Source organism: Prosopis cineraria, unplaced genomic scaffold (genome assembly GCF_029017545.1).
Source record: "Prosopis cineraria cultivar Desert tree isolate PC_DT_omini unplaced genomic scaffold, ASM2901754v1 PC4, whole genome shotgun sequence".
In the NCBI taxonomy this organism is placed as follows: Eukaryota; Viridiplantae; Streptophyta; class Magnoliopsida; order Fabales; family Fabaceae; genus Prosopis; species Prosopis cineraria.
The window spans coordinates 5191840-5210583 of record NW_026555335.1 but is presented as its reverse complement, the minus strand read 5'-3'; the positions used below and the strand labels follow the sequence as shown (position 1 = coordinate 5210583).

Here is an 18744-nt window from a genome sequence, read left to right as displayed (position 1 = left end):
TTACGATAATTATTAAATGAATAATATATTTATTGTGATGCCATAATTAGTAATCTTACACCATCAAATTAAATAAATAATTAAATGGACATATGTGATTGACTATGAAGAAAGGTATTGAGAGAGGGTATGAAGAAGATCCAAATCTGGATAGATTGGCCAATTTATCAGGCTGCTTTTCTTTTCTGTTTGCAAGTTTAATGGCCTGGCTTTTTTCCTCAAAATGTAGTTTACTCATTTTCAATAGTCCTGTATCTAGGAAATTAAATCATTATTCTTATGCATGCAATTGACATGACTAAAATACTAACGAAAGGGAAAAAAAACTTGTGATTTGATTTTTTTGATCCTAAAACAGATATGCAAGATAGAGAAGATAGACAACAATGAAAGTAAAATAGATCAACATTGAATATAATACATAACAAGCATGAATAACAAGTGCATCTCAAATCACCTGGATTATGGAACCACAATAACACACACTACATAGTAGCATATATATATATATATATATGCAATACATAACTAGAAAAGTGCGAGCATGATAAACACACCATGCCATTATTCGAGTTGTAAACATATTATATGAGGCAATTAAGGCTTCTCTTCAGGGATTGAAAGCCTCATTTTTCTCGATAACTTTTCAGCATTTTCCCAAGTGGAAGGGTGTTTGTGATGAGGGTCTTGTGGTGGCTTCTCTCCTTTTGGCTTAGGTTTTGGTAAAGGCTTTTCTTCTTGAAGATGGTGTCCAAGGTGATTTGGATTGTGTGGAGGCTTGTTTTGTGGAGGTGGTTTTTCACCCTTTGGTTTTGGTTCAGGGAATGGCTTCTCCTCTGATAAACGATGTCCAGGGTGATCAGGGTCGTGTAGGGGCTTGTTTTCTGGAGGTGGCTTCTCACCCTTTGGTTTTGGCTCTAGGAAAGGCTTGTGTTCTGGTAATGGCTTATTCTCTGGAGGGGGTTTTTCACCCTTTGGTTTTGGTTCAGGGAATGGCTTCTCCTCTGATAAACGATGTCCAGGGTGATCAGGGTCGTGTAGGGGCTTGTTTTCTGGAGGTGGCTTCTCACCCTTTGGTTTTGGCTCTAGGAAAGGCTTGTGTTCTGGTAATGGCTTATTCTCTGGAGGTGGTTTCTCACCCTTTGGTTTTGGTTCAGGGAATGGCTTCTCTTCTGATAAACGGTGTCCTGGGTGATTAGGGTCATGCGGGGATTTGTTTTCTGGAGGTGGCTTCTCACCCTTTGGTTTTGGCTCTGGTAAAGGCTTTCGTTCAGGCAATGGCTTGTTCTCTGGAGGCGGTCTCTCACCCTTTGGTTTTGGTTCAGGCAATGGCTTCTCTTCTGATAAAAGGTGGGCTGGGTGATCAGGGTCGTGCGGGGGCTTGTTTTCTGGAGGTGGCTTCTCACCCTTAGGTTTTGGTTCAGGCATTGGCTTGTCCTCTAGGGGTGGCTTGTCTCCTTTTGGTGGTTCTTCTATGGGTTTGGGTGGTTTGTCACCAGGAAATGGTTTAGGCTCGCCGATTGGTGTGGGAGGCTTTTGTCCAGGGAATGGCTTGCCTTGCGGAGGTTCGTCAACCGGCTTCGGCGGTTTGTGTTGAGGAAAAGGCTCATGATGAAAATCTGCAGTTAAAGGAGTGATGAGAAGCAGCAGTCCCAGGAGGAACACGAGCAAAGTAGTAGAAGCCATATTTTGGTGAGAGCGAGATGGGATGGTGAAGGAGTGCCAAATGGGAGTGCTCATTTATAGTGCAAGATCGGGGGGGTGCTACGTCACTCATCATGTCACTGGACACCCAGTGTCAACGGTTTCATACTCCAGGGGTCCTCTGATTCCTCCCACAGTTGAAAACTTTGACACTCTGTGCTTCCAAGGTCGGGTCTTCTTGTCATCATCAAAAGCTCAATTCTTGGCATCGCCTTCTGTTCACTCAGACCGTAAATTTATGGAGACATTAATTTATGGAATGGAGGGTTGAAGTTGGAGGCTGTTCATACGGAGGCTTTCTCCGTTTCCCACGTACGACGGTGATCGTTTCCTTGTCCCCATGCTTCTCTCACTCACACCTATCCCTATTGCCATATCTGGACACCGGACACTGGAGACTGGACACATCACACGTTTTATTAATACCTCATCACTAACCTTTGTTGGGTCCTCACATGCTTCTAGCTCATTACTCTCTCCGATCCATTTATTATAGTAGGCACGTCTATTGAGAAACAAACTGTTTATTTTGTCTAAAAAATCTTTTATGTTTACTATTTTGTCTTCAAAAAAAAATATGTGACTGTCTACCATGGTTATTTAATTTACAAGAAATATTTTTACAATCCCTGTGTCAAAACAAAGACTTGTTATCAATACAAGAGTGCGAAGAAAACTTGAAAGAAACCATCTGCCGTGCAATAAACTTCCGTGATTGAAGAGAAGGTATGTGATGGATCCTTCATTAATTTTAAATGAAACATGCTGTCTATTGGTCTATTGGAGCATTGATGAACGATACATAACTAACCAAACGGTATATTTAGCGAAGAACTCAACTACCGGTCCATTGCGCCGCTCCAGAGTCCAGATTTCAATTTGTTCTCCTCGTCTGACTTCTCTGATTAACTATCGGGAACTTTTGGACTGCAGTCTGCAAAGCCGATCCAGTATCAATCGGATTCAAGCACGTACCGTTATATTAAAATATTAAAAAGGCAAAATAACATCTAATTATCAAGATAGTTTCAATATCAAAGTAGGGTGCAATGCATTAAAATTCTGCATATGACTTTCTGATTTTTTTTAATATTTAAAATTAATTTCTAATCTTTAATTTTATTTTTTTTAAAACTCTGCAGTTAATTAACTGTTGTTTTATTAATTTAATTATAATATTTTAATATTTAAAATTAATTTCTAACTTTTAATTTTATTTTTTAAAACCTCTATCGTTAATTAAATTTATTTTATTAATATGATTATTTACATGTTAAATTAATATAATACACATGGTATATAACATAAAAAAAGATATTTTTATTACATTTTAACACAATTTAAGAAGAGACAAATTTATAATTTTTACTTTCAACATACATTATTCTCATTTTTTTTTTGAGTAACACAATTTAAGAGAAAAATTATAATTTTATTATTTTCTATCAATTAGAACAACTTTTTATGCTAAGCAAATAAAAAATATATCTAAAAGCTATCATTAATAAGAATTATAAAAATAAAAATTTATCTTTTAATATAAGAAAACTATGTTATTTTACAAAATATTTTTAACAAAATTGATACAAATCACCAATAGAAAAAAAAAAAAACTTATTCTAAAGTAGCACACATTTCATTTGTAACATGCTCTCTTCTGACTAAAAGCAATCAAGTATTCATTCCCATAAAAATATATATTATTTTCTCTTCTTACCTCCATTCTCAATTACCAATGTATTTCACGATGAGTAAGAGATACATTTACACAAAGATTTAGATTAACAAATAAAGGAAAAAAATTTTCTTTCATGTACTAAATTACTTATATTTTAAACTAAAATTAACTAAGGAAAAATGCTTATATTTTGGGCTAGAGGGAGTACCGATAACATTTTTTTTTTCAAGTAATGAAGACTTCAATGAAGGGAAAAGATAACAACTACAGACAAATAAGAGTACAAAGAAAATAAACAAAGCAGATAAAGAAATTTATATGACTCTTATCCATAGCAGTTTTTAGATATTTTTATTTTCATTTGTTTAATATAAAAGGTTATTTTAATTGATAAATAATAATAAAATTATAATTGTTCTCTTAAATTGTATTACCCTTGAACAATGAGAATAATGTCACTTAATTAAAAAAAAATGAGAGCATCATCATGTGTGTTAGAAATTTATAATTTTACCCCTCCTTAAATTGTTTCAAAAAATAATAAAAATATTTGTCCACATAATGTGCCATGTATATTGCATTAATATGATATTAAAATAGCTATATTAATAAAATAACAATTAAGTAACAATAGAGGGTTTTGAAAAGTAAAATTAAGGATTAGGGGTAAATTTTAAATATTAAAAGGTGAGGAGAGTCATATACAATTACCTCAAAATTCAAAGATATTTTATGCATTTTAGCCATCAATGAATAATCTTAAAAATCTGAAATTTCATTGCACTTCCATGGTACCTATATGATTAATTGTAAAAACCTGAATGGATGCTTGCTAGGACTAATGCTTATACAATTAAATTTGAGCGAACAGTTTTGCAACTTGTTCATTTTTGAATAGGTTGTTGTTAATTATGCATGGTCAATTGTCAAGACCCGAACGATTGCTTATTTATGCATTCATAAAAACTTAGAGGTAATTAGTTATTTTATCACAATCTTATTTTTAAGTAGATATATGAGCTGTAGTGAAATTTCATACTCTCTCCATTTAAAAATATAAGATATTTTTAACTAAATTTTATCCTTAATAAAGTAGTTACTTACCTTTAAATTAACCATATCTTTTCATATTTATCCCTATTAAATAGGGTGTTTCATCCTAAAAAAATATAAATTGATCTATTCAATAAAGGCACTTTAAAAAAAGGTAGTGATTACACCTTAAAAAATTAAAAGTGTCTTATATTTTACAATATCTAACTTCTCAAAAAATGATTTATTTTTTTGAAAGAAAGAAATATTTTTAAGGTCTTTTTTAATTAAAAAATCTGTCAAGTGATCCTTAAATAACATTTTCCCTATTTAAAAACAAGTTTTATAGGGTTAAAAATATTTGTATGGCTCACTACCACAAAATATGTTTTTAAGAGTACATTTTTAGGAGCATTTTTATAAAAAACACTCTTAAATTGAGAGGCAGAATCTACCGAAGAGCTTTTTATTTAAAGCGCTTTCTATTTAATATATGAGAGCGCTTTACAAATAAATGCTCCTAAAGTCTCATTAAAAAATAAAAAAATTAACAAATGCTTTTAGAAGAGCTCGAGTAAAAAGCGCTCCTAAATACCTAAGCTTTTAGGAGCGCTTAATCATAGAGCGCTCCTAAAGGCTGACTAAAAAAAATTATTTGCCTTTCAAAGTACTTATTTATAAAAGCATTTCTAAATATTTAAGCCTTTAGGAACATTTTATTCATAAACACTCCAAAAGGTAAACTAAAAAAAAATTAAAAAACTATATTATCTATATAAGCGAATTAAGCACTTTAAAAAGTTTTTAAAAAAAATTAAAAAATGATTTTCTCTTTAGAAGCACTCCTAAAGATTTTTGTTTTGGAGCGCTTTTCTGTAAAGTGCTTTGAAAGGGTGTTTTTTTTTTTTTTTTTTTTATGGTTTTCTTTTATGGTTTTCCCTTTTAAACCATCCAATCTGCTCCCGCACACGCGAAGTCAAACTATCAAAAATGGATTTGTCTTAAAACCCTCTCCTCATTTCATCCGTGCTGTCAATCGACCCAACGTCGCAGTTTGCCACTGTCAAATGCCGTTGGAAGTGTCATAATGCACCGTCGAATGTCGCTGTTCTATTCACTGCCCCGTTGCACTGTTTTCGCTGGGTCACGTTGTTTTCTCCGGTCCAGCCTCGCACGCACGTCTACGCCATTGCACTTCATTCTCGCGTCTTGTTGCCATTCTGAAGAATCTGCTTCCACTGGGTCACATGTCGCTGTTGGTGGTCCACCAATTTTGTGCCGCTGCTGAGTCTTGTGTCGCCAACGGGTTAGTTCATTGGCTTTTTTTTAATTTTATTTATTGAATATTTAATTTTGTCATGTTATATATATATATATATATTAACAATATATGAATAAAATAATACCTTGTGATTATTGGTTAATTTTTCTGTGATGATTGAACTTGAAGTTAGATTATGACTGTAACATGATTGGCTTGTTATATAAATAATGCAATACTTTTTATTTTTAATGTGCTTATATTTCAATTTATTCTATGTTAGTTGAGCTTGAAGTTAAAAGTAGTTATTATTTAAGACTATAATAATAATAATAATAATAAGCAAATAAATAAACTTAAGGTAATTTACAATGGATTTTAATTAAAAAATGCTACAAAATTTTTATTTGAATGAATTGATATACTGTATCTTGAATTTGATTGCTTGGGATGTTCTTCCTTTAGGGAATAATTTGGCAATTTTTTTTAAAAAAATCAAGTCTTTGTTCATTGGATTTCTTTGACTATAATAACAATATGAATCGTGAATCATAAGTGGATGTTGGCTAATCAATTATTTAGAGAACATTGGAATAATGGGACTGAGTTCATTGAATTTACATTTTATCGTAATTAAAACTCCAGTGGAATTATATGTCCTTGTTTAAAATGTTACTATGGAAGGACAGTTAGGCCAATAGATTGAAAGATCATTTTATATGTAATGGAATTGATTCAAGTTATACATTTTGGACCATGCATGGGGAGACAAGGAATAATACTAGTAGTTGGAGGGATAGTTTGAGCTACTCAAAATTTGATCATGATAATGAGACATATGATATTGACCTTCTTGATAAGATAATTGATATAATTGAAGAGGATTTTAGGGACTATCTTGATATATTTGAAAGATTGAAAAGCAATGTTAATAAACTACTATATCTCGATTGTAAAAAATTCACAAAATTGTCAATTGTTTTGAAATTATATAACCTAAAAGCTGATAATGGATGAAACGACAAGAGTTTCATGAATTTTATATTCAATAATAATGTTTATAGATTGGTTTTTAAAGAGACTCAAAAGAGGACATATTAAAATAATTAAATTGTAAGGAGAGAAAAAAGCAACATGAATGAGCACTCTTTGGAAGAATGTTCTAAAAGCGTGTATCATACAGAGTGCTCCCATATACTCAAGATACGGTAGAGCGCTCCTATAAGTTTTATATACTAACGTATGGAAGTTCTCTCTTAAAGAGCGCTCCTATAAGTCTTATATCTTGTTAGGAGCATTTTTGTAGTGTAATATATGTGAGAGCTTTGGAAGTACTTCTAAAGACCAAAATAAAGCATTTTCGTAAAGTTATTTTTGTAATAATGGCTATTTCATATTGAGCATTGTGTGTGCTCATCCATTTATTAAAATAATATCGCTTTTCAGGTGTTAAAATTGTTGCAATGTTGTTCATTCACCAACAACCACTGACGTTGACAATTAAATTAAAATTTAGATTATATGTTAAAAAGTATTTTCACCATAAAGTATTGATCGAAGAGTAATTATCACCCTAAAATTTAATAATATAGAGTAATTATTGCCTTTTTATTAATTGAAATTTATGGCATCGTATCTAAAGTGTCACACGTTTTTATTAATTTGGTATTTATCATTAAGAAAAGTATTTCAACCGAAATAATGATCAATTAAAGCAGCAATGATGTTGCAAGTTATGTATGCTCATCTTGACTTGTTAAAAAAGCACCAAAAAACTCCTCACCTCGCATATTGATGCTCAACATAAAAGCATGATACAGATCCATGTTGTTTAAAAAAAAGGAGAGAGAAATGGACGATATTTGACTAACCAATAATTTGTTGGTTCAAAAAAGCTTCTTATAATCCATGATAATTGTTAGGATATTCACGAGAGGAGATGGGACTAGCATACCTCCCTATTTTAAAAAATGCTTTGGACTTATATATTTTTTCCATGTCTCATCCCAATAAGAGTCAAGGATGGGATTGAGATAAAATCAAGACATCTCAATAACTGCTCTTATTTGTATTAGCCACTCTTAGTTATATATTCAACTTACTAGTAATATCCAACCCACATGTACAAAAAATCCCACTTCTATATGGGATTAATTAATTGAGTTTTCAATACATAAATAGATAGATATAAGGATATGAGTCACCTAAATATAAGAGCCCATGTGTATATGCAGGCTATTTGATTAGAGCATATTATAAACTTAGATTATAATAAAGAACAACAACCAAGTATGCATAAACTTTAAAAATAAACTCATTAAGTTACTTAAATGATAGCAATCTAGGTTTGCATTTTTAATTTTTCAAATCAATATCAATAATTATGAAAAGAAAACATTTTAGAACTAGCTCGGCTTGACCAAGTATCGTAAAGCAATACAAAATTAAATAAGGTAAAAATAAGAAAAAAAAATATAAACAAATAAACACTAAAAATAATATAATAATTAGTGTGTGTGTGTTAAACATTAGGAGGGGAGAGGATGCCCTAAAAGGTATCTGGAGTCTCTGCCTCAATTTTTTCCGTGCCAAGGCAAACCTGTCCTGGTATTAGCAGGATAAATATGGGGTCAACCCCTGAATATCCTTAATAACTGTCAACTAATTAACAATATCGTGACATGTTATACATGTTTATTCTCACTAGTTATAGAACTGACGCACCTTTTTTAACAGACAAATACTTATATGACAATTCCATTAGTTGTTGGACATTATTAAACTTCAGAGTGTTGATTATTCGTCCATAAACATGGCATAAATATTGTTTAAGTCAATATAAATCTAATGGTCAGTTTAAAGCCTTGTTTTAAATGACGCATGATATTACAACCATTTTAACATTTGAAGAGTAATATTGATGATCAAATATAATTAATAATCTCAAATAATCACTTTTCGTGAAAGCGTGAAAAGATAAAATTACCTTTTCATCCAAGTTTTTAAAGCTGTGCATAGATAAATGGAAAGGTGATTAATTATTCACGATATTATTGTGCCAATTTTGTGGACCAAATGATGGATTTCCCACAAAGAAAGCCGTGCACAGATGACAGGTGTGGGGAAAGGTTGAAGGAAGCCATGTCATGTCTTCACAATATTAATTAATTATTTCGCCTATCCAGCAATTTCCCTGATTACAGGCATAGAAATTAGCAAGAGTTTATAATGTTAGTTAAAACTTATAAGAAAACTTAAATATCATTTCCGAACCGTTTACCATCAAATCTTCATTAAAATTAACCCTTTATGCAATACTTTCTTTTAAGAAAGTAATTTATCATTTTATAAGACATAGAAATTTATTTTTTAGGAAGATGAGTTAAAAATGGTGACATTTCAAAATTTTGTAAAAATCATACATAATTTCTGAAACAATTAAAAAAAACATTTTACCAACGTTAAAAAATATGTTATGTTGTGTGGGACCGCAATAATATAATAAAGCATTAACAAATAGAAAATGGAGGGAGTGATCATGGCTATAACGAAATTATAAATGGATCCCCTCATTATTTCTGTACGGAAGTGGAGTTACTGTCCCAGTGGTCCAGAAATGTCGTGTTTCGGGACACCGGGCCTTTTGAATTGTACAACTTGCATGTGACTCCTCACCGCCACATCAATCAAACGCGTTCTTGGTTTGTTTGTTTGTTTTCCCCCCGGAGCGGAAAAAATGAGTTTAAAATTAAAAGAAATATTCATGATTGTAAAATGATATTTACTTTTGGAGCTATTGTATAGATAGCTCGTATAAATAGTTTACCATTTCTTAAATTTTTAAAAATAATTTTTTTAATATTTAAATTATAATTAATTTATAAAATTATCCTTTTTAATATATGTTTTTTTCAAATATTAAGAAATTCAAAATATAAGAAATCTTTGGAATGAAATAGACAAATGCGAGGGAGAAGACAGAACTCAACACAAGAGAAACGAATATGAGATAGCAAAACAATGTGAGTGAGCCACAGTTATGATGGTGAGAGACAAACATGAAGTGAGATACACTGATAGTACTCAACGGAGCAGAGCATGCCAGCGAGAAAATGAAGCTACAGATTCATGATTTTTTATTTTATTAGTTTAGATATTTAATTTTCTATGATAAGTTAAGAGTCTAATTTTTTTTACTATGTTTGATCTATTTTGAACAAATGATTATATGTTTTTCATGTTATTAATTTATGATACTACATCATTAATAAATGCCTGTATATCAATTATAAATAAGTTTATGTCTGATTATTTAGTTATGTTAATCTATAATAGTATATCAGTGATATATTATTATATATCATTGATATATAAGTCATATCAGCAAAAACTTATCAATTTGTCTATCATTGATATAGAACCATATATCAATAATATAATATTGCATATCAATAATGGAGCCTCTTCAATGTCTAATGTCCTCTTCATCATATCTGGGGAAAACAAAGAGGGAGAGAGACAAAAGGCTCTATGATGAAAATGGTGATCTAGGTAAATCAAATTAAAAATTTTGATAAAGAAAAACATTGTACGAGAGTTGAATATGATAATTCAAGAAAATCAGATGAAAAAATATAATGAAGAAAATATGCAAAGATAACAAATCAAAAAGGGAGCACGCACAATATAATTTTTGATAATAAAAATAAATGAAAGATTCAATCAATTAAAGATTACTCCCTTTGATCCTATTTATAGGGTAGAAAAAGAAGATTTTTTTGGTCCTATTTATAAGTCATCTCATTAAATTTTCATTGTAAATTTTCTTGTGTTGGAGAGAAACAATTCATTGTTAAAGTATGTATATTTAATAGAGATAAAGTTAAAAAATTATTAAATTTCTAGCTATAGTTAATGAGTTTTAAAATTTTTCTTAATTGTAGTGAAATATGTTAGAAGTACTTTATAAATATGACCAAAGTTGTAGTTAAATCAAATATATATTTTTAACAATAAATTCATTCTGAGGATAAAAAAAAAATATATCTAATTAATTTTATGAATGAACCATATTTTAAAATATTCAAAAACCCCATCCATAATTTATGAGTGTTGTATTTTTTGAGACCATTAATCTAATTTTTTCTTTACTTTTTTAAGGAAGAATTACCTTAAAGTCCAACCTCATACAATTAATTATTTTTAGATCTATTAACAGCTAAGTTTAGAGAAATGATAACATTTGTATGAAAATCTTCCCCCCCTTTTACTTATAAGGTCCCTCTTTAACATTCTTAATACAAAATTTAATAAAACATCAATAACTCATTTTTTTTAAAACGTTTTTATTTCCTTCAATGTAAGCTTAACTGATGCTTTTTTATTTTCTAGATTTAATTAAGGGTGATTAAAAAATTTTAAATCTAATTAAGTAAAGATATCCGGGACTAAATTTCATAGACTATATGCATACATGGAAAGGTGTGACCACAAGGTGAAGGATCAATGTTGTGGAACATAGCCTTTATTTTTGGGGCAAAGGGACTAGGGAACACCTAAAATATTTTTCTCAGAAGTTCATGCATGCGGCCAGCAAGAGCCCCTTTACATAACATAACATAACGTGCATGAGAAAACAGAAAATGCGATCATGCTTAATCTAGAGCCAGGACTGATTTAATTTTATTTGAGATGTCTCTTATTATTTCAACTTATTTCAAATCAATATTCGTCTGGCAAAAAAAAAATCAATATTCGATTTTGTATTTGAACATTCGTTGGATTATTAACCAACGGATGGCATAATCTATAATTAATAAAATAAATAATTGATTAGACGTTGTCTAAATCCCAATGGACCCCATGTCCTCTTTGCTAGCCCATACAGGAAGGATCTCACAGTACGTCCAAACACTCTTTGATAAATAATGAAGTCCAAACACTCTTTGATAAATAATGAATATATATATATATATATATATTGATAAATGTATATCTCTACAAATGTATCGGCAAATAATTATATTTTTATACTTTGTTCATTTTAAAAATAAATGACTCTTCAATTTTGTCTTTGAATTTTAAAAAAAAGTGGTTTGATGTATTGGAATAATTTCCTTGTGAATTGAAATATTAAACTTCTTTTTACAATTTGTAGAAGGGTTATTTTGAAATTGTATATCAAAAGTGACTTATATAAAGGATCAATGAAACTTTCTAAAATATAACTTATAAAAAAGACTAGAGAAAGTACATTATAATTAATTCCATGTGTTATACAGAGTTTAATTGATGATAAATTATATGGTTCATAAATTAAAATTTAAATAATAAAATTTTAAAACAAAAATACTTACAAATTAATACTAGGAAATTAGCGGCAATTAATCTCCCTCCCAACGGGGGTTATGGATAGAGAAAATAACGCTATCAAAAATAATTTGATTGTATCATTTTTGTAACAACTATAGATAACTTTGACGCTTATTTAATATAATACTATGCACAGGCCGCTTCAATATGGGAGAAATTTTTATATGAACCAATACACCATGTCATTCATACTTTATTGAATAAAATTGTACCAATTCAATAAAATGAAATGGTACCAGTCTTTAGTTTTAAAATATAATAACTTTTTAATCTCTTGCTCTTCTCTTTTTACCATCATTAACGATAGAATCAATTTATATTTATCATTATCTGAATAACATGTTTTTATTGAATTGAACATAAATAATGTGTTACACCAGCTCTATGCTAGAAATTCTCTCAATATGGACATATCTTAGAAGATGGCACTGATATTGAATTCAATGATGTGAGATTATTTATCCTATAATGTATATAAAGCGCAATCAGTGGATACGTAGCTAGCAAGTCTGTAGCAGAGCCAGAGCAGGTAACTAGCCATCGCATCGCAATGTATAGGTGCGATTTGGCAGTATAAAGCCAATATATATTCGTGAAACTGCATGCAACGATGAACTCCATTATTAATGCTGGGCGGCATCGCCCACGAAAAAGCAGAGATATATAAAAGCAGTACATAAACAACAGAGCATTACAACACAAGAAAGAGATACATATACACGACGCAGGAAATGATGGGATTTGAAGCCCTTATCCAAGAAACGGAGGTGATCGAGAAGTAAAAGAAATGAAGGTGCATGCTGCTTAAAACGGAGGCTTCTTCTTGTAGGGAGGGGATGGTTTCCTGCCACCACCATAACCATCAACACCTGCTTGGTCAGCTTCCTCGACGATGGTCGGTGGCTTCTTCTTCGGCGGAGGCTTCTTGCCGGGGCCACCTTGTAAGGCAGCAAGCTCGTCCTCAACATGGGTTACGGTTGGAGGCTTCTTCTTCGGCGGAGGCTTCTTGCCGGGGCCACCTTGTAAGGCAGCAAGCTCGTCCTCAACCTGGGTTACGGTTGGAGGCTTCTTCTTCGGCGGAGGCTTCTTGTCGGGGCCACCGTGTAAGGCAGCAAGCTCGTCCTCGACCTGGGTCATGGTTGGAGGCTTCTTTGGCGGAGGCTTCTTGCTGGGCCCGCCGTGTAAGGCAGCGAGCTCGTCCTCGAACTCGGTGGGTGGCTTCTTCTTAGTAGGCGGTTTCTTGCCATCCAGAGAAGCAAGAGAGGTTGTGGTGAGGAGCACCACAGCCAGGAGGAGCAGGAATGAGCATTTTGGTGACATTTGTGTGTGCGCGTTTAATCCCCTTTGGTTTCTGCACTCATCCTCACCCACCCTGATCCCCTTTTTATAATCTCTGGCCGGCCACCAACATCCTTTCGTCATCCCCCATGTCATCACTTTTGTTCTCTCTTCTGCCGTTTTATCTCCACAATGTTGCTCTCTGATTTGTTGAAAGTAACTCTGGGCAAAATTTAAAGGTCCTTTTTTTTTTATTTTTCACCTAATATTTTGAGAGTGTGAGTATTCTGGATTCATTATTCACTCATTTCATTCTAAATTAATTCGGATTCTTGCATAGATTCAGCTCTTAACGTGATGGTTTTACAAATATTACTGACGAGATACACTTTGTTTACTTAACTGCGTAGCTGCATACTTTAAAATTCAAACACGAGACTTCAAGTTAAACTGTCTAAGCCCCTAGCCATTTAGACAAGCACCATTTGGTAAAGCCCATTCTAGATGAGCTGCAATTCTGAATTTTAACGTATGTTTTCAGTATTATTCAAAAAAAAAAAAGCCCATTCTTTGAGCGCTAAAATATCATCGGTGTTCTTCAAAGTTATATTAACAGCTTGTGTAGAAAATAATCTTATCAAGACGTGAAAACAACTACGCTTCTCATTTTACCGTATGCTAAAATATTGCGCATGGATAAGACATTTTGGGTCCAGACTTATTGTTTATTTTTTTTTTAGGACAAACTATTCTTGCTTTTACACAAAAGCCCGGCGTAAAATTTTAATAATTAATAATAACTGATTAAAATAAAAACAAATAAAGGACAACATGAATGAGTGATAAGATAACAATGCCAATATTATCTTATGTTAATATAATATATAGATTAGTAATTTACAGTTACAGGCTAAAGAATTAGAAATTTTAATATACATGGGAAACGGAAAAATTAAATTACCCTTTTCACAGAGTGGAGCAACTTCATTCGTGTATTGTTTATAATTTAAATTCAATGACTATATTTAATATAGATTTTTAGTGCTTGTACTATCTAAACTGTTACAATCTATATTAATGGTTTTAAATTTATATTCCACTTAAGATTAATGAATAAGTGAGTTTATTTAAATTGTTAAGCTAAATTTCAATGGCTTATATGGTATAGACGCTCAATGCTTCTATTAAATACAATCATCAAATTCAAATCCATTTGCATAAGGGCATTGAGCTATTTTCACGCTATCAGATTTAAGTCAGGTTGCGGACATGCGTGCTTATAAGAATATGTATAAATTTATCTATTATTTTCATTTATAAATAAATAAAAAATTAGAAAGACTGAGAGGAGAGCATGAATACTCCCAGACTGAGAAAATTTGAAACACTCGTAAAATTTAAATCCAAAAAAATATCATGATTTTAAATCATAGCAGGGAAAAAAAAATGAAGCCCCGTGAATGATTGTCCACAGAAGTCGGTGAGGTTGATAGAATAAACGGGGTTGAATTCGTTGGTGGGGCCTTGAATAAAGCAAAGAATCACATGAGCCTCTCCGACGGGCACTGTAACTGGCATTCATTCTAATCCTCCGCATTTACGGTTCAAGAATCACGTGAACCTTTCCGACTGGGGATGCTTCCTCGCTCGGCTTGAAATTGGTTAAAATAAAAGTCCAATCAAACCAAACCGCCATTAGTTTAAATGGATTTGGTTGATTTAAATTATTTTACGTCATATTAATTAATACTCCCCCAATCCTACATATTGGTCATATTTTAGAAGTAAAATTTACTTCACTTTATAAAAAGTTGATAAGATTGTTTCATTTCAGGTTAAAATTTTTAAATTATCCTTAAAAAGTAAAAAAGATAAAGATAAAAAAAATAATATTATATTATTTATTTACTTTTTGTTTTTTACATAAAGGTTATATTTAACATTTTATTTATTTTAATTTTTGATCATTTTTTATATTGATATTGATGAGGTTGGTAAAAAAAATTTATAAATAGGACAGAAGGGAGTACGTGACTTTATGCTGTGTAGTTAAGAGTATTTAGAAGTTCAGTTTGGTTTAATTTTAAAAAAAAAAAATCAGACCAAATTAAACCAATTAATTTACTAAAGTTTATGACCTCTTTAGTTTTTTTTTAATCAGTTTGGTTTGGTTTTTTAACATTTTGATTTAAATTTGGATTAAATTTGAACTTGTTTAATGAGAATTTTTTCATAATCACCAATATATATTAACATTTTGATTTTTAACTATTAATTATTATTTGCAGTGAAAAAATCTCTTGAGCATAAAAGAATATTTTTTTAACAATTAATTAATATATTTGGCTGTTAAAATTTAATGTATTATTTTTAAAACACTTGATTATAAAATTTAAAAAATTATCTTAAATAATTATAAATAATATTTACCTGTAACTTATTTTTATAAATGATTTACGAATAACTAAGCTTGAAAATGGAAAAAAAAAACTTGACAAATTTATAAAAATACATATAATAAATATAATAAAACTTGATTTGATTGGATTCAAGTTTCTAGAAACTAAAATATGAATCAAGTAAAACCAATCAATTTTGTCTAAAGATAAACCAAACTAAATCTTATTTATCTTAATTTATATTAGTTTGGTTTAATTTAATTTGGTATTATTGATTTGGATTGATTTTGAACATCTTTAATTATAGTTATCAAAAAAATTAATTTAAAATTTTTTATTATTTATATCATAGTCGACACCAAATCCGCCGTAATTCAAGAAGAATCATGACACGGTAAATTCGAGAGAATAACGGTGATGAAATCCGTCAGGTGGGTCATGTGATCACGGGACGGGACCCTCTTTTGTCGATTATAATTATTGGCTTCCATTTTGGGCCACCCCCATTCTACGCGTCGGATTTCATACTCTCGGCAAAAAGTCTCGGTCTCATTAGTGTTTTGTGGAGTCAGCTAACGAAGAGGTTGTCGGCTTAAAAAAAAAAACAAAAAAACAGATAACGAGATTAAAAAAAAAAGGGTTCAAGTTAAATATGTCCCTGCTGGCTAGACCTGTTCCTTGGCGAATAAAATTTCTGGTCTTGTTATACATCGTTGGTCTTTTCATTTGTTGCTTCTTTTGAGTCCTTTGTTTGTTGCGTCTCTTCTTGCATGGCTGATTTAATACTCCCCGGAGTCATTTCTAAGAAAATAAGTTATCCTAGTAAAATTTTGGTTTTTTTTTCTAATTTCTAAAATTACCATTTAATTGGTATATTTCATTAGGAGCAGTGGATGCAAAGGCAGATTTTTGTTTGGGGGGGGGGGAGGGATGCTTGCCCTCACACTTAAATGCTCCTTTGATAAAAATTCGAAGTTTTATTTGTCAAACTTTTTAAAATAGATTTTGGCCCCTGTTTCATGTTTTATTTTCAATGTAATCCCTCCATTCATTGGTTTCCACGTCTGTCCCTGGAGAAGCTTTTATAAAGAGATAGGAGTTAGAGAATGATTATATATGCATGTATTATTCTGCTTTTATTTAAAAAAAATGTTTTATGAAAAGGACAAGAGAAAGTAATAATTAACTGAAAATCACTAAATCCTGTTATAAGAGAAGGTAGTAGGAAATTTGCTCTTGCGTCGGCACTCTCTGTCTATCTTAACATATGATGCAGAGGTCTGTCTCAAAAGAGCATCCGTGTGATGAGTTGTTTGGTCGAAATGGAATTGGCTGAAGTGTTCATCACGCAATAAGTATTTTGGGCGATTCCTCATTCTTAATATGAATTAATAAATTTATTTAAAAAACGGCAGTTAAAGGATATGACGTTTAGCTTAGATGCTATATATATTGAAATAAAAAAAATATTAGAAATATAAAAATAAAAAAAAATTATAGATATAGATAGTCTAATTCTAACTCCAGGGGTTGATGCTCATAAAGACTAAATAAGTTCACAAATAATCAAAGAACAGTAAAAAGCTACCACATCTTGCTTAAGTTGATTGGCCTTTCTCATTTATTTTATATTAATGCAAGTTTAATTTTATTCTAATGTGAAACGTTACACATTGATTTAAATTATCTCATACTTAAGTTTAAAATTAAAATTTTAAAAGCTTGAATTTTAACCATGCATTGATTAGACTCCGATCATTCAGAGATTTCATTGTCTGGATACTTGTTGTGAATTGCGATGAGCACGAAACCAAATCTATTGTAATGCAGGTGCCCTTTGTTCCACAAATCTCTCACGTATGGACAAATAATTTATCGAAAAGCGGAAGAAATAAAAGAAAAGTGAAGTTTATTTATTTTTTTTCCTTCAACAGATTTTTTAATACAATCGTGAAGCATCTATTTAATGAGAAAAATATAATTTTTGGTTTGTGAACCTTTTCTCATATATTGATTCAGTGTCTAAACTATGACTTAAAAAACAAAAAACCCAAGTCATATAATTTCATCACTTAAAAAACATTACATTTTTATTATAATACTCTGCTCCATAAACTATAAAAACTGAATTGTTTTGTATGAAAATTTGATGATTAGCTAAATCAACAATTGAAGAAAAAGTTTTAGACTAAACTTTATATTTTTCTTGCTTAACACTACCCATTTATACTTGAAAATTATTAAATACTTCCTCCTGAGTATAATAAGGCATCTTCTATAAGATCTACTTAATTCAAAATATAAAACATTGAATAATTTTTAAATTATTTTTTTAAGTAAACCCCCAATTCATTTATTATTATATATTAAGATTTTAATTACTATTATTAAAATATTTATAAAGAATATTTAATTAAAGTAAAATTGGACAACTGTAAATTTGTTTAAAAAAATTAAAATTTCAACTAATATTTTATAAAAATTAATTATTAATATCCTAGATTTTGATTTGAAAGGAGCATGGCTATTAGTAGCTTTTCTAATTACTATAATTTTTCCCTTAAATTTGAGCCGACATTTTAGTGTGAGGAAATTGATTGCTCTTGCCTCTTGACCTGTTGGCTCTCTTTCCTTTTATATCTACAAATTTTGAATGAAGTTTACTCTTGTCACAAAAATAAAAAGAAAGGAAGAAAAGAAAACGACAAGGAGAAGAAAGGAGTGATGAGACCGACGGCGATGTTTCAATTCTCAGAGGCTTTCCTCTGCTTTATTCTTTAATCTTTTCCTCGCTTTGGACGCACTCCCCCCATAGCTCTACGTCCTCCTGGTCATAATATATCTGATATTTTTTAAAAAAATTACTTAATTTAAAATATAATTTTTATAATTTTTTAATTATATTCCTATTTTATTTATTATATTTTTTTAAAAAAATATTGCATTAAAATTCTAATTATCATTATAAAAATACTTAAATAGAATATTTAATGAGATTAGAATTGAAAATATATAAATTT

The 18744-nt window shown here is 30.7% G+C and overlaps 2 protein-coding genes across 2 annotated transcripts; both read right to left on the bottom strand.

Annotated features, from left to right (window-relative positions):
• Nucleotides 1-377: 377 nt before the first annotated feature.
• Nucleotides 378-1720, bottom strand: LOC129309463 (early nodulin-75-like). The gene has a single exon (XM_054951053.1). It carries the CDS (start codon nucleotides 1684-1686, stop codon nucleotides 598-600), a length of 1089 nt encoding a protein of 362 aa, XP_054807028.1. The 5' UTR covers nucleotides 1687-1720; the 3' UTR covers nucleotides 378-597.
• An 11131-nt stretch (nucleotides 1721-12851) lies between these two features.
• Nucleotides 12852-13469, bottom strand: LOC129308395 (early nodulin-75-like). Its single transcript, XM_054949503.1, has one exon. It carries the CDS (start codon nucleotides 13467-13469, stop codon nucleotides 12852-12854), a length of 618 nt encoding a protein of 205 aa, XP_054805478.1.
• Between the last annotated feature and the right edge of the window lie 5275 nt (nucleotides 13470-18744).

Excerpts from the sequence above, each read along its gene's own strand:
- LOC129308395 (XM_054949503.1), bottom strand. The coding sequence starts at position 13,469 with ATGACGAAAGGATGTTGGTGGCCGGCCAGAGATTATAAAAAGGGGATC.
- LOC129309463 (XM_054951053.1), bottom strand. The coding sequence starts at position 1,686 with ATGGCTTCTACTACTTTGCTCGTGTTCCTCCTGGGACTGCTGCTTCTC.